Below are 21,855 nucleotides of genomic sequence, written 5' to 3'. Positions count from 1 at the left end.
CCTATAACGCTAGTATATTGGGCATAGATCAATGACAAATAAAAATCGCTTGTTAATACCACTAACAAGGCTCAAAATAGCCCCACACTAACACGGTAGCATAATGAGGGTCCCTACCTTCAAACCGAAGCATTGAGAACTTTGTCAGTGTCCAGACAGTTTAATAAGAAGATATTTAATACATACAGTCAACTTCGCGTATACAGGCAGGAGCCATCTTTGAAATACAGTCTCTACCAGTCGATCTACGAACGCCGATCCAAGCCTGCTGTTCGTGCTCACCTTATCACAACTTATAGCTCGTTCACATCTCACCAGCGTACTTGGATCGGCGTTCGTAGATCGACTGGTAAAGGCTGTATTTCAAAGATGGCTCCTGCCTGTATACGCGAAGTTGACTGTATGTTTAAAATATCTTCTTATTAAACTGTCTGGACACTGACAAAGTTCTCAATGCTTCGGTTTGAAGGTAGGGACCCTCATTATGCTACCGTGTTAGTGTGGGGCTATTTTGAGCCTTGTTAGTGGTATTAACAAGCGATTTTTATTTGTCATTGATCTATGCCCAATATACTAGCGTTATACTAGCTTTATAGGCTAAACTGTTTTTAGAGATAAAACTATTTACATTCGATAATCATGAAAACAAATCTCAGATAACGGTTGACTAGGTAACAATGTGTAATTAGACCAAAGGTTCATTTTGCGCCGGAGTTCTCCTTTAATAATGGCACCTGCAGCATAATTGTATTCAGTCTTTCAGAAATGCCATCAAGTGGTCAGTAATTTTTGTCCATCTTCACTGTGTCCATTTTTCCCGCTGTCCCGTTTTCCATTAACGGCGTTCTGTCGTTCTGTCCGATCTTTACCAGCAGCAGAAAGCATCTTCTTTTTAAAACTGAAATCTGTGCCTCGACTGTTGTCACAGTCATTCTGAAAAAAAGGAGCAAACTATACCTTTAATATTATGCAAAATTGGTTGTGTAATGATTGAAGAATGACTGCTTAAAGGGTTAGTTCAACCAAAAATAACAATTCTGTCATTAATTACTCACCCTCATGTCAATCCAAACCCGTAAGACTTTCGTTAATCTTCTGAACACAAATGAAGATCTTTTTGATGAAATCTGAGAGCTTTCTGTCCCTCCATTGACAGCTACACAACTGACCTTTTGACGCTTCAAAATGTTCATAAGAGGTCGTAAAACTAATCGATATGAATTGAACGATTTATCTGATGAACACATTGAATTTAGGCTTTTATTCACATATATTTGCTTTTATTCAGTTGCAGAGCTGTCTATGGAGGGACAGAAAGCTCTCAGATTTCATCAAAAAGATATTCATTTGTGTTCCGAAGATAATGAACGAAAGTCTTACGGGTTTGGGATGACATGAGGGTGAGTAATGATAGCACAAGTACATCTTGGAGATGTCTATTTGATGTCTGCATTTACATCTGTGCAAGATGTATTTTTTTGAGTGCTCATCTGCAATTCATCTCTAGGACGTTTCCTGTTAGATGTCATATAGACATTTATATCTTAATGTCTTTAAGATGTTTAAGATTTAAAATGTATGTAAAACTGCCTTTTCTAAGACATATATCAGATGTTTTTACACAGCAGATGCTTTCCAGATTAATAGATCTTTAGCAGACATTTTACAGATGAACCTGTGCTATCTGGACAGATGAACTATTCCTTTAAGCAAAAACAACAGGCAAATGTTTTAATGTAGCATATTCAAACAGCACAGCAGTTTATTTACTGAGCACAAATTGAATATGCAGCACAAACCACCTTTAATATGATTAAGCTAGTGTGAATCTGTTCCACTTCAATATAATATGATTGTCCTTCATACTGAAAGATGGTTGTATGCTGCATAGCAGTGTGCCAGCGCCATCGATCTCCAAATGTTCCTCTTTGCATTTGAGAAGACTGAAATGAAAAATCTATGTTAATGTTCTACCTGTATATTAAAATGTTCCTGCAAGCAGTTCTGGAACCTTTCTGTCCTTTTTTACATTTAGCATTAAAAGAACTGTAAGACTGATACCAGACTATCTAGACTCGGAAAGGGCTACTCACTGAGAAAACAAAGGACTTTTCTGGAAATTAACATTTGAACTCTCTCTTGCAAAATTAGCATCCCCACCCGAGAGTCAATCACCTCATTATTGTCTTAATTCTTATTGTAAGTTCATCTTTTACTCTTTATTTCAGATCATTTGATGTTTTGTATTGATTTTCTTTGAATTGATTAATTGCCATAATACATTTACCTGACTAATAATAAATTGTTACAATTTAATTATTTCCTCCAGTAGATTAAGTAAAGGCTTATGTTACCGCAAGTCTGCGTCATGTTAGAAACGGACTAAAGTCCAGTTTTGAGTGGAGCATAGGACACACCAACTGCGATTTTAGAGCTCCGGCTAACACTTGGCACTAGTTCAATTGTACTTAGACTGTAAAGGCTAAAAACGGGAATTTCCGTTTAGGACAACAAAATGTTGATCGACCAACCTAAATAGGGTGAGCCTTACCTCTCTTTAATGTAATGTTACTCTAAGTGTATGTGGTAAACCATGGCATGATCAAATCAATGCTTATGTAAGATAATAATGTTGGTCGGCTTATATACACTTACCTAAAGGATTATTAGGAACACCATACTAATACTGTGTTCGACCCCCTTTCGCCTTCAGAACTGCCTTAATTCTACGTGGCATTGATTCAACAAGGTGCTGAAAGCATTCTTTAGAAATGTTGGCCCATATTGATAGGATAGCATCTTGCAGTTGATGGAGATTTGTGGGATGCACATCCAGGGCACGAAGCTCCCGTTCCACCACATCCCAAAGATGCTCTATTGGGTTGAGATCTGGTGACGGTGGGGGCCATTTTAGTACAGTGAACTCATTGTCATGTTCAAGAAACCAATTTGTAATGATTCGAGCTTTGTGACATGGTGCATTATCCTGCTGGAAGTAGCCATCAGAGGATGGGTACATGGTGGCCATAAAGGGATGGACATGGTCAGAAACAATGCTCAGGTAGGCCGTGGCATTTAAACGATGCCCAATTGGCACTAAGGGGCCTAAAGTGTGCCAAGAAAACATCCCCCACACCATTACACCACCACCACCAGCCTGCACAGTGGTAACAAGGCATGATGGATCCATGTTCTCATTCTGTTTACGCCAAATTCTGACTCTACCATCTGAATGTCTCAACAGAAATCGAGACTCATCAGACCAGGCAACATTTTTCCAGTCTTCAACTGTCCAATTTTGGTGAGCTCTTGCAAATTGTAGCCTCTTTTTCCTATTTGTAGCGGAGATGAGTGGTACCCGGTGGGGTCTTCTGCTGTTGTAGCCCATCCGCCTCAAGGTTGTGCGTGTTGTGGCTTCACAAATGCTTTGCTGCATACCTCGGTTGTAACGAGTGGTTATTTCAGTCAAAGTTTCTCTTCTATCAGCTTGAATCAGTCGGCCCATTCTCTTCTGACCTCTAGCATCAACAAGGCATTTTCGCCCACAGGACTGCCGCATACTGGATGTTTTTCCCTTTTCACACCATTCTTTGTAAACCCTAGAAATGGTTGTGCGTGAAAATCCCAGTAACTGAGCAGATTGTGAAATACTCAGACTGGCCCGTCTGGCACCAACAACCATGCCACGCTTAAAATTGCTTAAATCACCTTTCTTTCCCATTCTGACATTCAGTTTGGAGTTCAGGAGATTGTCTTGACCAGGACCACACCCCTAAATGCATTGAAGCAACTGCCATGTGATTGGTTGATTAGATAATTGCATTAATGAGAAATTGAACAGGTGTTCCTAATAATCCTTTAGGTGAGTGTATGTAGTAGTGGTCATGACCTCTGACTAGAGATAGTGTTAAGTCAAGTGAATACAGATCTATGGGGACTAAACAAAATACTTTTAGATAGGCCATCTAAACAGTATAGTCAATTACCTCGAGTTTGTGATCGTGAAACATGCGTTAAACAGCAAGGCTCTCTGTGTGACATAGATTCTAATTATTATTCTATTTAACTCTTTACTTTACATTTTACTCGTTCATTAGGAATCTATGAATTGGCATTCCAACCTAAATTCGAGGTCGCAATAAAATGGAGTCAGATAAAAGTAAATTGGAATTAAACTACTTTGCCACACTGAAAAGACAGAACGCGCAGGAAACCTTCACCCGGTTATCGGAAACTGTCGTTAGGCCAATTGGGCAGGCCTTACAGTAGCTGCACTTTTAGGCATAATTTTTTATACACTACCATTCCAAAGTGTGGAATAATTAAAGGGTTAGTTCACCCAAAAATTTAAATTCTGTCATTAATGTCATTCCAAACCCGTAAGACCTTCGTTCATCTTCTGAACACAAATGAAGATATTTTTGATGAAATCCGAGAGCTTTCTGATCCCTCTATAGACAGCAAGCAAGGTCATTGCAACTTTCAAGGCCCAGAAAGGTAGTAAAGACATTGTTAAAATGTAATGTTATGAAGCGACAAGAATACTTTTTGTGCAAAAAAAAAAAAAAAAAAAAAAAAAAAAAACTTCTCTTCTGTGTCAGTCTCCTATACGCTGTTTGCGTTGTTCTGTTTTTGTTTTTTTGCGCACAAATAGTATTCTCGTCGCTTCATAACATTATATTTAAACCATTGTAGTCACGTGTACTATTTTAACAATGTCTTTACTTCCTTTCTGGGCCTTGAAAGTTGCAATGACGTTGCAGTCTATGGAGAGATCAGAAAGCTCTAATTTGTGTTCCGAAAATGAACGAAGGTCTTACGGGTCTGGAACGACATGGTGTGAGTAATTAATGATACGATTTTAATTTTTACAATATTTTGAAATAGAATTGATCACTTTTGATCAATTTAATACATCTTTGCTGCATGAATAAAGTATTAATTTTATTCTTTTTTAAAAACCTTACTAACCTCAAACTTTTGAATGGAAGTGTATCACGGTTTCCACAACATTTTTAAGTAGTACAACTGTTTTCAACATTGATAATGATAAAAAATGTTTTGTGAGCACAATTAGAATGATTTCTGAAGGATCATGTGACACTGAAGACTGGAGTAATGATTCTGAAAATTTAGCCTTTCCAACATGTTTGTCTCAGCTGCGTCCCAATTCAGAGGCTGCATCCTTTCAAGGCCGCGTTCGAAGGCTGATTGCATCACCGTGTCGCGACGAAGTCTTTACCTGCTCCTTCAAATGCGTCCTTTGTTTTCCGGGCTACTGAAGGATACAACAGATGGATCCTTTGCATCCCACGCTAACCCAGAATTCATTGCACTAAGGTGATGACAGGAGAAATTGCTGAATTTGGACTGGTATATTTGGATGAACTATTCTATGAAAGGCACAAACCAGTTGGACTGACCAAATTTAGACATGTGAGTGGGTGATTTGTAGTTATCTCACCCCATCTGAATGCTCGGGGAGGGTCTGATATGGTTGTGATGACTCAGTCTTGCAGGGTCTGGTGTCTTCCAGTAAACCCACTGAAGAATCAAAGTCCTCATCAGTACTGGAGCCCTTGAAGAAAGAGGAATGAGTGCTATAGTGCTGTATCATGCCATAATTGGCTGTTTAAAATAAATAATTCTTCTTTTTCATACAGGCATTGTAGGCCAAACCTGGAAGCAATTTAACATTTTAGCCCTTCCGGTGCATCGTCCTGAAGTCAATGGGTTTTTTAAATGGGTTTTTGAATATTTTAACTTAAACTTTCATGGATTTTCTTTTTTAACAAAGCCTGTAAGAGTTATAATTAATAATAATTATAATAATTCGTTACATTTATATAGCGCTTTTTCTGGGACCTCAAAGCGCTTCACATATGGAAGAAGCTTAATGGTGGTGCATTTTGTTTATAGCTTACATTTAGCTTTTTAATTCTGACGATTGCTTCAAAATTTATAAAAGTTGTGATCATTTGTGAAGATTATGATAAACAAAACCTGTAAGAATCATAAACTTTTGTTGGTCACAAAGCTTATTTTCTGAAATAATCTAAAGCCGATGGAAAAATCCTATTGGGGTTTTGAAGAGAGAACCAGTATAATGCTGACTTCCACCTTGGCCTACAAAAATATGTCATCACCGCAACACTTTATTGTTCCTCATACAACAATAATAGGAAATGTGGAATCTAGTTAAGGTTAGGTAACCTGGGTGAAAGGTTTGGATTGGGACTGAATGTTCTTGGGGGAGCCAGAGCCTCTTAATCTTTCACTGAACCAGGAGAAAGGCACAAACGGTGGACCAGAGGAACGTGATGACCGGTTCTCTGTTCTCTCTGAATCCCTGCATACAAACACACAAAATACCTCACACACTTGCATCTATACAGGTACGCAAGGAAACATAGGTGCTCAGATGACTGACATTAGCTGAGTAAACACAGGACAGACAGACTCACACACATACCGATTTCCTGCTGATAGTCTGTTGGATCTGTCTTTCCTGACCTTTCCATATGTGCGACGTAAAGTGACCCTGCCCCGCAGAAAATCAAGCAGATAATATTTAGATCCCAACTCTGTCCACTACTATGTCATCTGTATGATGTTAGTGGTTGACAGAGAGCATACAAAATATTTGCTCTCATATACAAATTCCTGGTGTTTACAGTCGTCAGGAAGTAAAGCAACAAATTGCCTAATTATATAGTTTCTATAGTGTCTGCATGTTTAACATTAAAAAAAACTTTTAACCTATGCCAATATTTTTACAAATGAAATGTAATAAACAAACTCCTGATACGATAAAAACTGTAGTTAGATTGTACATTGTACTCGAATAAAATTATAACCTAAACATGTTAACATCTATATTAACTGATTTTATTCAATTTAAAAAAAAGATTTAACTGAATCAACTTAAATACAGTTATTTACAGTAGGACTTGTTGGAAACTAACCCCAGATCAAGAAAACGTCTCCTGGTTTTCTTGTCCAGCAGCACTGTTGGACTCTCTGGTTCATCAGGGCCTGTGTCATGACTGTCATCTGAAAACAGATCATCAAATTGAGCATCAGAATCCAGATCAGAATCTGGGCCCAGGTGGTCAGATATTTTAATCTGGAACAGAAGGATTTGGAAATATCATGTTTTGCTACCCAGGTAATCCATCTCACTATTATGGCGATTTTTTTTAAAGGCAAGATCGGATTGGATCACCCTAAAACAGATACACTTTGATACAACAGATACAACTTTTCCCGATTACCAAATCTGGATTACACATGCTCTGAATGGGCATACATATAACAGTGTAGGCTACTAGCTACTGTCAATAAAAAACAACAGGCAGAATAGTCAGTGTTGGGACACTTTGTGTTTATATTTGAATTGTTAGAAACTACTTTTGACTGGTTCATCTCTGATAATTGACTGATCATATTTAATATAAAGTGATAAATGGGAGTTAAATGAAATATTTTTGTTTAATATTGATAGCTGTTTGGGCCGGGGAGATTATACTATGGAGAATTATTTTATTTACTGTACTGAAAGGTGTATTAGGCAACCTAATGTCTACTCTATCTACTTTTTTTTTTTTACTGTAACGGTAAACAAATCAAGTGAAAAATGTAAATAAATTTGAGTGAATATATACTATATGATGCAAATTTTGTATTATTTGACCAATTTTATAATTTTAGTACATTTTGTTGCTGAATTCCACCCTTAATCCATCCTTCTGCTGAGATCACGGTAATCCTGATTCATTTATTGTTTATTTAGATCAAAGGTATCCCAATCTTACTAAAAAAAAAGTTTTGAACAAAAACCAAGACTGCATGGGTTATGTAATTCGATTTCAGAATTAATTTTTCTTTTGAACAACCCATTTTCAAGATTTGAAATCCAAGTAAATTATTTCTGAAAAACGGGGCCCAGGATAATCAAAATTTGTCCAGATTAGAATAGAAAGAGAATCAAAATCTATGCAGGTCAGAACTCAGAACCAGAGTGAGAGTCAGATTCAGGATCAGAATTCGGTCAGATTTGCTATCAGAATTAGATTAGATAGATAGATAGATAGATTAGGATTAGAATTCATATGTATTGTCCAAGTTACTCTTTTAAGTAATCTTGCTGATTTCTGGCCACTTTATTAGGTATACTTTGCTAGTATGGGGTTGGACCCCCTTTTGCCTGCATAGTTTCAACAAGGTCCTGGAAACAGTCCTCAGATATTTTTGTCCATATTAACATGATAGCATCATGCAATTGCTGTAGATTTGTCGGCTGCACATTCATGATGCGAATCTCTTGTTCCACCACATCCTAAGGTGCTCTTCAGGTTGAGATCTGGTGACTGTAGAGGCCATTTGAGTGGTGAACTCATTGTTATGTTAAAGAAACCAGTTTGAGATGATTTGAGCTTTGTGACATGCCACATTGTCCTGCTGAAATTAGCCATCAGAAGATGAGTACATTGTGATCATAAACGGATGGATATGGTCAGCAACAATACTCGGGTAGGCTGTGGCGTTTAAATACTAAGGGGCCCAAAGTTCGCCAAGAAAACATTCCCCACACCATTACACCATCAGTGACCTGAACCGTTGATACAAGGCAGGATGGATCCAAGCTTTCATGTTGTTAACACCAAATTCTGGCCTTATAATCTAAATGTTGCAGCAGAAAGCAAAACTCATCAGAGCAGGCAACGTTTTTTCCAATCTTCTATTGTCCAACTTTGGTGAGCCTGTGTGAATTGTAGCCTCAGTTTCCTGTTCTTATCTGACAGGAGTGGCACCGGTGTGGTCTTCTGCTGCTGTAGTCCATCTGCTTCAAGCTGATGTGTTCAGAGATGCTCTTCTGCAGACCTTGGATGTATCGAGTGGTTATTTGAGTTATTGTTGCCTTACTATCAGCTCAAACCAGTCTGGTCATTTTCCTCTGACCTATGGCATCAATAAGGCATTTTCTCCCACAGAACTGCTGCTCATTTGATATTTTCTCTTTTTGAACCATTCTCTGTAAACCCTAGAGATGGTTATGTGTGAAAATCCCAGTTGATCAGCAGTTTCTGAAATACTCAGACCAGCCGTCTGGCACCAACAACCATGCCAGTTTCAATGTAAGCAGATCATCTTGAACATGTCTACATGCCTAAATGCAATGAGTAGCTGCCATGTGATTGGCTGATTCGATATTTGCATTAACGTGCAGTTGAACAGGTGTACCTAATAAAGTGGCCGGTGAGTGTATATATTTGGTGATGAGATGTACTTATGCAGTTCAAACCTTCGCTATGTGAGTATTCTCCATAGTGTAGGAGGGGTTGGCTGCCCTCCCGTGACTTGAGGTTGTCTGTCTCGCAGCGATGGGCTGGGGAAGATGTCTCTGAATGGACGCAGGGTCTGCAGGGGGATTTAGAACGGCTGAGATGCAAAGCCTCCTGAGACGAGGTGTTCAGGAAGTGTCTGTAGCTCCGTCTTTCATCTTGTACCTCCCTTTCTCCAACCACAGTGTAGGGGTCAAAGGTGAAGGACTGGTCTCTTCGTGAGGAAGGGGAGGAGAGAAGCAGATCAGAGGAGGGGGAGGAGCAGCGATAGGAAGGGTGGAGTGGAGAAGATGAGGTCTGCACGGAGCCGCTGTAACTCTAAACCGCAGACACACACAAAGACACACAGCATTTTTGAACTGGCACGCAAACATCAACTGTTTCAACATTGATAATAATAAGAAGAAGAAAAAGAAGAAGAGATGTTTCTTGAGCACCACATCAGCATATTAGAATGATTTTCTGAAGGATTGTGACACTGAAGAGTGGAGTAATGGCTGCTAAACTTCTTTAAAATTGTAACAATATTTTACAATATTGCTATTTTTACTGTTTTTGATTAAACAAATGCAGCCTTGATGAGCAACTTTTTCAAAAACATTAAAAATCCACTTTGCCATTCTTTAATTATTTACCTATAGTAATTAATTAATCAGAGGTCTCACACATTCACAGAAAATAGCTTACTTACAGTTGCATAATAATGTGATGGGGCGTTAATTGAGTCAGGACTGGTGTTGCCTCAAAACATAGTTGTATTATGATGGCCCTTATAACAGCGAACAAGTTTGGAATGACAAGAGTGTGAGTAACAACATGATACATAAGAGTAATTTTTGTGTGTGTATACACACCATTCTATCAGTGCTGTCATCCCCATCTATCGAGCTCACACTGTCTCTCAGGCGGGTTCGGGAGGGCCGATGCCTCTTGGTTTTGATTGACAGTTGTGCTTTAGCTTTTTGTAAGCTGCTGTCAAGTCGTTCTGTCTCAGGAACCACCTCTGTCAGATCTGATATGGTATAAAACACATACAGTAGACATATGTAACACTTTTTTGATATTGAGTATTTGGAGGCAAACATGTCGAGAAAGACACAAACTGCAAACATGATGAAAATCTTGATAAAAGACTGTTGCGCTGGTCTCAACACACACTCATGCACATATCAGTGTTCTCGTTACAATCCATAAAACGCAGTGACACCGTAAAAGCAGGCCTGAAGCACTATTAAGCTGTCAACAGCCTAGATTACTTATATGAATGATGGGTGGTCATTCCTCATGTGCACCCTGGGGGTGTGTGAGGGTCAGAAACAGGAAGTACACAAACACACACTGACATATACATGAAAGTGAATTACACAACTTCACACAATTACATTCATAGACATACATTTGCAGTGATTTAATGATTTGATGCATAAATGAACAAACAAACAAATTACTATACTGTGGTTAAATTCAGCAATTTTTTTGCACATTTATTTGAATTCGTTATATTGTATACTGCTTACTATTTTAAAAAAGTATCATGTGTAACACATTTTGTAAAAAAAAAAAAAAAAAAAAAAAAAAGGACAGTAATATGATATTTTGTTGTCACATGACATCACTATGTTTGTGAAATGACCTCATCACAATGATTTTTTTTATTATGAGTAGCGAGTTACAACCATCATCTTGGAAATTAATCCAAGGTCAAGTGAAGAGCATTGCATTGTGGGATATACAGCATTGTGGGTCTCTGAAAAAAATTGGTACAAAAACATCAGTCACTGGGATGGTACACTTTAAATTTTATTGTAATTTTATGATATTGTGATGTGATATTATTATTATTTTCTTCTGTTTTCTGGATTGTAATGGAGTGCTGTAATTTTATGTAACAATATCCTGCCCAGGGACTACATATGCAAATTAGCTATCTAGCCAGCTCTGGCACAACATTTGTGTTGTGCATGGTCCCTGTTAAATAAATTAACTAAATGAAACTAAAAAAAAAATACTAATGTACACTATTTAGTCTATTGTACACTTTAGGTAATAATCATAGACTGTAAAACGGTCATTAACGATTACATTGTTCAGAGTCCGAGTCTGTGCAGGAGTGATCCTGAGGTGGAGCTGCAGCATCAAGTTCCCGCCCAGCGCCACAATCAATCTCTCCCGCAGACTCAATTGCATGCAGAGCTGTCAATCATAACGTTACACCCCATTTTATAGAAACTTTAAAAAAATATATTTTAAGTGTAATTGGATTTTTAGATTGGCTCAAGTCCCAGTTGATTACATGGAGAGGGTGGGGTTTGAGACCTATACTGGAGCCAGCCACCAGGGGGGGTTCAAAATGCTTTGGCTTCACTTTGCAGAATGTGTGTGGCACACCTAGTAATAATATGGGCCTTTAAGTTACTAATATATACCCTTTAGGAGTAAATAAGGTACTGCGCTACTGTAAATAAGGTTCTGCACTACACTTTCCTGCAGAGTTTAGCTCCAACCTTGATCAAACTCACCTAGTAATCCTGAAGACTTTGATTAGCTTGTTTTCAGTCTGTTTTATTAGGGTTGGAGAAAAACTGCAGGAAAGTGGACCTCGAGGGCTAGAGTTGAGGACCCCTGGCCTTTTAGAATTTTAGGTTTCCGAAGGGTGCTCGGTAACACCCTCTTTGCGGCCGATAGCGCCGTACTACAAGAGCAGAACAGAAGCCGCCACATAGATATCCTGACAGCGCTATCACCTGCGGTCTGAACGGGTGGAAAGCACTTTCGGCACATAACCTTTTCTCTGCCTGAGAAACTTTACATCATTAGGACCGAACTCAAGGCACGAAGGTTCCACAGACAGAGCCTAGAACTCGCTCAGAGATTATGTAAGGATCAATGGCGTAGCTCTTAAGTAGCTTTCCTCTTATTTGCATGACAGGACATGGTCTGTTAAAATTGGAAATTATGTCTCTGCATCCACAACTATTTCTTGGGGGGTTCCTTAGGGATCAATCCTTGGTCCGACTCTGTTTTCATTGTACATGTTACCCTTGGGGTCCATTTTTAGGCAGCATAATATTGGTTATCACTTGTATGCTGATTATTTACAACTGTACTTTCCTTTGGAGTGCATTTTTTTTTACTAATTTTTATAAGTGCTTGACTGAAGTAAAGGGATGGCTAGCAAGTAATTTTTTACAATTAAATGAGGATAAGACTGAGTTTATTATGTTTGGGAACAAGGAGCTTGGGAATGGTCTGACTGGAAATTATGGACTATTGTCCAACAATATGCATGGTTATGTGAAGAACCTTGGAGTAGTTTTTCGATTCTGAAATACGCTTTGATCGTCAAGTTAACAGCATTGTGAAATCATCTTTTTTTCAGTTGAGAAAATTGTCTAAACTAAGACCCATCCTTTCATACAAGGACTTGGAGATTGTTTTGCATGCCTTTGTTTCGACCAGGTTGGACTATTGTAATGTTCTTTATCTAGGCATAAGTGAATCGCTGGTTACTCGTCTTCAGTGTGTCCAAAATGCTGCAGCGAGATTCTTAACAAATACCAGAAAACGGGATCACATAACACCTGTATTGATATCCCTTCACTGGCTACCTGTTAAACATAGTTGTTACGGTGTTATTCATTTTGTCATGTTTCTGGTTTGTGGTTTCTCTGTCTTTGGTCTTTTATTCAGTTTGTGCCTTGTTAATTGTAGTCTGTTATCCTAGTCATGTCATTATTAGGTCCCTTGTTTCAGGTGTGTTGTCTTGTTAGGTTGTATGGTCCCGCTCGTTGTTCTGATTTGCCCCAGCTGTGTCTTGTTCCCTGATCCCCTCTGTGTATTTATATCCTGTCTTCTCTTTTGTTCAGGGTCAGTTATTGAATGTATGTTTTAATGTGCGTACCACGAGTATCTTGTCTGTTCTGAATATAATTAAAGTCTACTGCTGCATTTAGATCCGACTTCAGCCTTTGTTTCCACGCTTCGTAACAGAATAACTGACCCACTAGGATCTAGCAGCCATGCCTACCTGGAGTCCTGATGTCCAGATCCTCCGTCTTCGCCAGGAGAATCGCGCCATCGAGGATTATGTCGCAGAATTCCTCGAGCTGGCATATCTCGCGCAAATGAACACCCACGGCTTGAAGATCTTCTTCCGCGGAGGATTATCGGAACCACTCCGGTCTCTGATGCCCGAACCTGGTCCTCACGGATCTTTAGAATGGTACGTTGACCTGGCCCTGTTGTGGAGCGGTTCCCCGTTTACTGTGGGCGTGGAGGAGAAGCTGCCAGAGCCTGCGCTTAACGTCAGCCCGGTCGCGCCCGCGCTTCACTTCAGCTGCTCAGCCGAGACCACGCTCCACAAGCCTGCGCTTCACGTGAACCGAGTCGAGCCCGCTTTCCACGACATGCCTGAGCTTCTTCCTGCCGAGATCGACATGCCTGAGGCTGAGCTTCTGTCTTCCGAACCCGCACGTCGCTTCAGCCTCGACGAACCCGAGTCAAGTGAGTCAAGTCCCGAGTCAAGTGAGTCAAGTCCCGAGTCAGGTGGATCTAGCCCCGAATCAAGTCCCGAGTCAAGTGAATCAAGTGCTGAATCAAGTGAATCAAGTGAGTCAAGTGCCAAGTCAAGTGAGTCAAGTGCCAAGTCAAGTGAATCAAGTGCCGTGTCAAGTGAATCAAGTGAATCGAGTGAGTCAAGTGCCGAATCCAGTGAGTCAAGTGCCAAGTCAAGTGAGTCAAGAGCCGAGTCAAGTGAGTCAAGTGCCGCCGAGTCAAGTGAGTCAAGTGCCGCCGAGTCAAGCGAGTCAAGTGCCGCCGAGTCAAGTGCCGCCGAGTCAAGTGAGTCAAGTGCCGCCGAGTCAAGTGAGTCAAGTGAGTCTACCGAGTCTACTGAGTCAAGTGTGTCTACCGAGTCTACTGAGTCAAGTGAGTCAAGTACGTCCAGTAGTGAATCAAGCCCAGTGAAGCGTCGTCGCAGAAGGAGGAGGAGGACTCGTTTACTTCGCCAGGCTACGGAGGGCGTTCCCGGACTCCTCGCCCTGCCGGCCCCGCCTCTGCGCCTCGCCCTGCCGGCCCCGCCTCTGCGCCTCGCCCTGCCGGCCCCGCCTCTGCGCCTCGTCCTGCCTGCGCCCTTCAAGCTCCGGGAGGCCTGCCCGGAACCCATTTACCACCTGGAGGTTCCTCCCGAGGATTTCCCCAAGTATTTTTTGGGGGGGGGGGGGCAGAAGGTACTCCGTGAGGGCCATGGAGACGACATCGACATGGTCCTCACCCTCGTCTGAGTCTGCTCCGACCTGGCCACCATCTCATCGTGCTCCGCCCTGGCCTTTGCCACGCCATGCTCCACCCTGGCCTTTGCCACGCCATGCTCCACCCTGGCCTTCGCCACGTCATGCTCCACCCTGGCCTTCGCCTCGTCCTGCTCCGCCCTGGCCTTCACCACGCCATGCTCCACCCTGGCCTTCGCCTCGTCCTGCTCCGCCCTGGCCTTCGCCTCGTCCTGCTCCGCCCTGGCCTTCGCCCTGGAGGCTTCCTGTTCCGGGTAAGCCACGCCCTCGTCAGCCTCCAGGGCGCCCACCCTCCCGCCCCTATTTGATGTTCATTCGGCACGGGGTCGCGCCTTATGGAAGGGGGGGGTAATATTACGGTGTTATTCATTTTGTCATGTTTCTGGTTTGTGGTTTCTCTGTCTTTGGTCTTTTATTCAGTTTGTGCCTTGTTAATTGTAGTCTGTTATCCTAGTCATGTCATTATTAGGTCCCTTGTTTCAGGTGTGTTGTCTTGTTAGGTTGTATGGTCCCGCTCGTTGTTCTGATTTGCCCCAGCTGTGTCTTGTTCCCTGATCCCCTCTGTGTATTTATATCCTGTCTTCTCTTTTGTTCAGGGTCAGTTATTGAATGTATGTTTTAATGTGCGTACCACGAGTATCTTGTCTGTTCTGAATATAATTAAAGTCTACTGCTGCATTTAGATCCGACTTCAGCCTTTGTTTCCACGCTTCGTAACAATAGTATACAATACAAGGTATTAACGTTTGTTTTTAAAGCATTGCATGATCAAGCTCCTGAGTATATAAAGGACATGTTAATCCCTTATCAGTCTCAACGACACCTACGCTTCTCTTAGAGCATGCTCCTAACCGTCCCTCGGTCTCGTTTGAGGCGTAGTGGAGATTGCGCCTTTTCTGTTGCGGCTCCTGCACTTTCGAATGTGTTGCCATTATTTTTAAAATCCTCGTCAAGCATGGATATATTTAAAAGGACTTGAAGACTTATTTATTGTATCAAGCTTATGGTGTTTGATAAGTAAAGGTCTGAGAACTGTGAGTGATTTGTTTTTTGATTTTCTTGGTGTCATGTTTTAATGTTATTTTATGCTTCTATGTATTTTAGAGTTATTTACTACTTATGGACAGCACTTCGGTCCATTTTAATGGTTTTGAAAGTGCTTTATAAATAAAAATCGAGTTGAGTTGAGTTGAGACTGACGCTAAGGAACTTAATGACTAGGTTGTAATTCCTGATCGATTGGCTGGCCACCGGGGTGTGATTTGCCGCGATGGCCGCCACGTAAACTTTGGGAGTGGAGGGGGCGCGCCCCCTTTCCAGCATCTCTTGCAGAAACATGAAAACTGACACGGTATCACATTCAGCGGGGTCTATTTTCAGAGCTAAGCACCAGCTTGAGAAAGGTAGGGAGCCCTTGCCTCTGACATCGTTCTCATGACTTCCCGTTGAAGGCCAAGTGGTTCCCATCGAGGGGCCAAACATGCAGGTCCCACAACTCCGGTTGGGGGTGCCAGATCGTACTCTCGCCTGGGAGAGAATGTCTCTCCTCAGCAGTATGGGCCATGGAGCTTCTGACAGTAGCTGGACTAATTCTGGGATAGAGGCACAGAAGGCAGGCAGTGGGAGTTCTCTTCTGTCGCAAAGTGTATACATCCGCCTGACCGAAGGTGTGTCATATCGAGTTGACCGCCTAGGGATGGAGTCTCCACTCCCCAGGGAAGGTCCTCCACGTGACAACATGTCTGCTCCTTCGTTTGAGGAGCCCGGGACGTGAACCGCTCTTACTGAGCGGAGGTTCGTCTGTCCCCATAGGAGAAGACGGCTTGCCAATCTGTGCAGAGGGCGAGACCTGAGACCTCCTTGGTTGTTTATAAAGGCAACCACCGTCCTGTTGTCTCAGCGGACCAGGACATGATGACCCTTGAGCTCTGGAACTCCTTAAAGCCCAAAATTACCGCCATCCTTTCCAGGCGGTCAATGTGCCAATTCGACATGGGCGACTAACCCCAGCCTGTCTTGGAGGCGTCTGTCACGACCACTTTCCTCCGGGAAACTGTGCCCAGAGTTACCCCATTCTGGTAAAAACGGAGTGATTTCCAAGGGACCAAGGCTCTGACGCAGCCGTGGGTCACCCTGAAGGGGGTCGCACACCGGACGAGAAGCGCAGCGCCGCGTCGCGCAGCGCCAGGTCTTTAAAATTCGAACACATTATTCTCTATGAGTGTACACACACCGGCGGCGCCATTCGGCGTCTGTCTGCGGCGCCCAGCTACGGCTCAGGACCTTGTTCAAAACCCTGCCGCGCCACAGAGCGCCATTTGCATAGTTGTATATTAAATTTACATTTATTGGTCTCAAATCGTCGTTAATGTACATGGCTTCACCCCGTGCTGTTTTCACTCGGGTTAGCTAAACGCTAGCTAAATAAATACTATTGTATTATGTGACATAGTTGCCTAGACAACGGATAACGTTACAACAAAATAACAGACTCAACGTGATAGACACTTTTACTTGATTAACGTTCAAACATCAGCTATTATTCAATGAACATAAAAAATAAATAATTAATCAATATAAAACACACATCGTGCAGCTCTTCTACCAGGAGTTGATTCAAAATTGTGCTCGCGCGATTAGAATGTGCGCGTCCGGTGTGCGATACCTGGAGTTGTCCTAGACGTGGCGCGACGCGGCGCTGCGCTTCTCGTCCGGTGTGCGACCCACTTGAGAGTGACAGTGTGTCAGCCTGTGTGCCACGCATGGGGTGGTGCGAAACCCCTTAACCAGAGCTTGAGCGGTCGCATGTGGAGCAGGCCCAGCGGAATGACAAAGGAAGCTGCCACTATGAGGCCCAGCAGCTGTTGCCACCTTTTTTAAATAATCCATTCAAGGTTATGTGTTACAGTGATTGTCTCATGGTACTCTAATCTAAAGTTTTTAGCTTTTGACCAGCAGAGTGTTTATGACTGACCCAAATTTTGAGAAGTTCAAATAAAATCTGTATGAGCAGTTCCAAAAATGGAAATTGAAAACACGAGGTGCACTAAACTTTATTAAAGTAATCAATAGAGAAAATAAATAACTTCTAGGCTATTAAGTTCATACGCTCCCCAATAAATTTTTACTATACCTCATTAAGAGGGACAACCAGGAACATTGTACCGTGCGAGGAGGGGTCTTCTATAGAGTGTAGTTTTACTAGTTTTACTTCAAAGGTAAAATGATTTTTAATGATAACTTAAACCTTTAATGACAGACCTACTGTGAGTTGCGAGGTTGTTAATCAAGGTTATGTACTTTTGCTAAAGCCATGCATTCGCATAATTTCAACTTATTTTTTTAAAATAATCATGTTTAACAGCTGAATTCTTGGTGAAAAAACGACATTACCCATGATTTTGTACAGAAAATTTTACCAATGTCCCAGCGAGAAAATTGCACCAAAAGTGCTTGCATGAAGCAACACAAATGATGTAATCGTGTCGATCTTGCTATCATCTGAATAAAAAAAAATAAAAAATATATATATATACTAAATACATTTACTGTATACAGTATACATACATATACTACATACATACATACTGTATACATACATATACTACATACATATACAGTACATACATATACTGTATATACACTGTATATACTTAAACAAATCCCTATGGGAAAAATTAATGAAAAAAACACTTCCAGAACAAGCGCTGCTGAAAAAAAGTGGCCAGCACTAATGCATGTTATGAGGTAGGCTGCTTATTGGGTCTGGGGGACTAAGGGCATGCACATAAATATTTAAGATTTCTAGGAGCCACCCTGCCACATGGTTCTACTCTATTCCATTCTCCAAAATTGTTTTCAGATCTCAGCACTAATTCCTGCGGTGACGTAGACACTGACTAAGCAAGGCTGCACCTTCAAAGCCTGTACTAAAATCCTATGAAGCCAGCCTCTTGAATATGCCCATTACATCTACCATTAATTCCTCAATTCCCATTGCCATGATAGATGGCATCTGAAAATTCATTAAATGTTTGATAAAATATTTACAACTCTAAAACAAACCAATGCACATCCACTGAGAGAATCGTAGCCCCTGGTGCTTTTAGAGGCCAGACTGTAGCTGCTCTCTCCTGTAATGCGCTCAGTGTATTGGGAGTGTGGAAATGAAGATCTGGACATTAATGGAGGGGGGAAGGGTTGGGCAGACAGGAGAGGTCACTCACCAAACACATCCTCTTCTGCCTCGGCCAGTGGAGTGGAGGACATCTTAAATCTGTAAAAAGAGAAACTTTCAAGTTTAACTGCATGGACAAGAGAACATTTCTATGCTGACCACATACAGAGCAGTGGTGGCCGGTGCTTTCAAGTGGGGAAGCACAGATCAATTACAAAGTACTAGGATCTGTTCTTTTTGTTTCTGTAATGTTGATTCTAAAATCTGCTGCTCAAACTACCACTAAGCAGTGAAATTCATTGAAAATAATTGACCAAGCTCAGAACTCAGAAGACAATCTCTGGACATTTACAGCTAAGTTTTAATTTAATTTAAAAAAAAAGTATTATTATTTTTTATTTTAGAGGAAGAAAGTCTTCCCTGTGCTGTTTAAAAGAGTTTACCAAAAAATGTACATGTATGACTTGTTTTTCCTTCTTTGGACCACAAAAGAATATATTTTTGAAGAATGTTGGCAACCAAATAATTTTATATGGACAAATATAAATTATATATAATTTAATATGAAAAAAAAAAATTAAAGAAATTCTTCAAAGTCTTAATGGTTTGGAATGATATAAGGATAAGTGAATAATGACAGAATTTCCATTTTTGGCAAACTATCCCTTGTTTCACTCTTGTTTGTATATTCTACATGTTTTATATTACATATAAATTGTTAAAATCACATAAGCACAAAGTCTCTTAGTAGGGGAACAAAAAAATACACATACAGCACTGTTGGCCATGTTAGATTTGGCTGCCACATAGTGTCCAGGCAACAGGCCACTGTGCCATCTGCTGCCCAGCACCTTCAGACCGGTCAGTGCCCCTGCCATTACATTCATAACATCTATCTATCTATCTATCTATCTATCTATCTATCTATCTATCTATCTATCTATCTATCTATCTATCTATCTATCTATCTATCTATCTATCTATCTATCTATCTATCTATCTATCTATCTATCTTTATCTATCTATCTATCTATCTATCTATCTATCTTTATCTATCTTTATCTATCTATCTATCTATCTATCTATCTATCTATCTATCTATCTATCTATCTATCTATCTATCTATCTGTCTATCTGTCTGTCTGTCCATCCACCCACTCCTTCCATCCACCCATTCCTTCCATCCATCCATCCATCCAGTCTATTTGTCTATATTTGTTTGTAACTTAAATTCACAGTAAAATAATAATAATAATAATAATAATAAAAATTCAGGTTTCAATGTAGACCAAATTACTAACATCTGTTTTTACTTATATTGACAACCACTTAAAAAAAAAAGCTGATGGCAAAGAGAAAGCCACTTGTTTAATTATGTTCATAAAAAGTAGCTTTTCCCCAAGATACCACAAAATACTTATATAAATAGAGTGCACAATGTCATACACACAAACACACAACACTATTTATGCTAACACGCGACACTAAAATAATCCAATAAACATGCATTTGACAACATAAGATGTAACATAAAACCCTAATGTACATGAAGGATAAGAAAAGAAAAAAACGTCATATCAATGAAAAACCGTCAAGAGTGAGCAGTCTCACAGAGAATTCTGGGAATGTCAATTTACAGTTTTTCACTGTAAATTATAAGATGACATGTTCTTTTTCATGTTCTTTTTCACTTCCAAAAACTATATTTAACTGCAGTAGACTATTTTACTGTAAAATTACATGAAATGTCTCATTAGATCGTATTTCCCTCCGGATCTATTACAGTTTTTAACCGTAAAGAGTAAGGTAACTGGTAACAGATATTAACCTTAGGATTTTTACAGACTTTTATCATCACGGAACAGCGAGTAGAGATGGATTTTAGGAGAGGTGGTTGAAAGATTCACCTCCCCTATGGTTAAGTTCAAACGCCTGATCCATCATTAGCCATGGCTTCTGGCTAAACACAAAATAAACAAGACAGGACTACAATTTGATCTCAAACATCTAACTTTTGGTTCTTGTTAAGAAATCAACATAGGCTGACTGTCTGTACGACTAAGGCCTCACTTTCACAAGGCATCTCCCTGTGATGGAGATATAAAGCTAATGGCCATAAAACTGCCCCCTCACACATTATCCCATCTATAAGAATTAGGGGGGGTAGGGCTGCTAAGTAGCTGACAGGCAGGGAATGGCAATAGCAAACAAATCGATATGGAGATGGGAAGGGACGAATCTGACCTGTGTGCACATATCAGCAAATAAAAGCTAACTTTCACTGCAGGGCTAAAAAAAAAAAGGGTACATGCTCATCAACATTTCCTTGCTACGTAGAGATGTATAACCTTGTATGCAATACAAAGCCTGATCAATACATTACGTGTGAAAGAAGTAATTACAATCTCTATAGAAAGCATTAATATAGCTCACCTCTGCTACAAGAGCTGCAGATGACAATCAGGAAAAACAGAGGCTGTAAATCATGAATATTTCATTATGACAGATGGATGGAAGGGGGACAGGATGGAAGAGAAAGATGGATAAACAGACTCACCTCTATGTAGTTGCGTATCCCACAGCACAGCTCAGCTGCTGGGATGGGCTGTCATACTGCTTTTCTGCCCTCCTCACGGGATGCTGCTGGAGGACTTCTGTTCCTGGATGAGCACAAATTTACAACGTCATTGGGCTACTCTGCATGTACACACATACACACACACACACACAGAGAGAGAGAGAGAGAGAGAGAGAGAGAGAGAGAGAGAGAGAGAGAGAGAGAGAGAGAGAGAGAGAGAGCCCTCAGCAACAGAATGTCAGACACTGCTATACACACCCAAGGACAGTGTTGAAATAAAGGAGGCTGAGAGAGACGGATAGAGAGAGAAGGGAGGGAGGGAGAGACACATGTGCATCATGAATCAATGTTATTACCACTCCAACAACCAATCAGCTTTTATACCCGTCACAGAGGAAATCTATCAGTGTGTGTCTGCTTCCATTTCACTTACAAATACAAGAAAAAAGGTACTTACGTGTTGGCTAT

At 40.7% G+C, this 21,855-nt stretch overlaps 1 protein-coding gene across 4 annotated transcripts; it reads right to left on the bottom strand.

Moving 5' to 3' along the window:
- Positions 1–727: 727 nt before the first annotated feature.
- Positions 728–21,807, bottom strand: samd14 (sterile alpha motif domain containing 14). Of its 4 annotated transcripts, none has more exons than XM_056245797.1 (10): positions 21,646–21,807; positions 21,367–21,469; positions 18,859–18,908; positions 10,199–10,356; positions 9,305–9,662; positions 6,966–7,053; positions 6,473–6,541; positions 6,214–6,349; positions 5,465–5,578; positions 728–933 (listed from the first exon to the last, which is right to left on the bottom strand). In XM_056245797.1, exons 3-10 carry the CDS (start codon positions 18,899–18,901, stop codon positions 772–774), a joined length of 1,128 nt encoding a protein of 375 aa, XP_056101772.1. In that variant the 5' UTR covers positions 18,902–18,908; positions 21,367–21,469; positions 21,646–21,807; the 3' UTR covers positions 728–771. The 4 variants fall into 4 exon arrangements, with proteins under 4 accessions (XP_056101772.1, XP_056101773.1, XP_056101774.1 ...); XM_056245798.1 differs by lacking the exon at positions 21,646–21,807 and adding an exon at positions 21,243–21,285 and having other exon boundaries at positions 21,367–21,556; XM_056245799.1 differs by lacking the exon at positions 21,646–21,807 and adding an exon at positions 21,243–21,285 and having other exon boundaries at positions 18,859–18,901; positions 21,367–21,556.
- Positions 21,808–21,855: the final 48 nt, after the last annotated feature.

The sequence above is a fragment of the Rhinichthys klamathensis genome, unplaced genomic scaffold (genome assembly GCF_029890125.1).
Source record: "Rhinichthys klamathensis goyatoka isolate OS25496 unplaced genomic scaffold, OSU_Roscu_1.1 h1tg000035l_1, whole genome shotgun sequence".
In the NCBI taxonomy this organism is placed as follows: Eukaryota; Metazoa; Chordata; class Actinopteri; order Cypriniformes; family Leuciscidae; genus Rhinichthys; species Rhinichthys klamathensis.
Note: the sequence above shows the minus strand (reverse complement) of the source record. Positions and strands in the feature narration are given on the sequence as shown.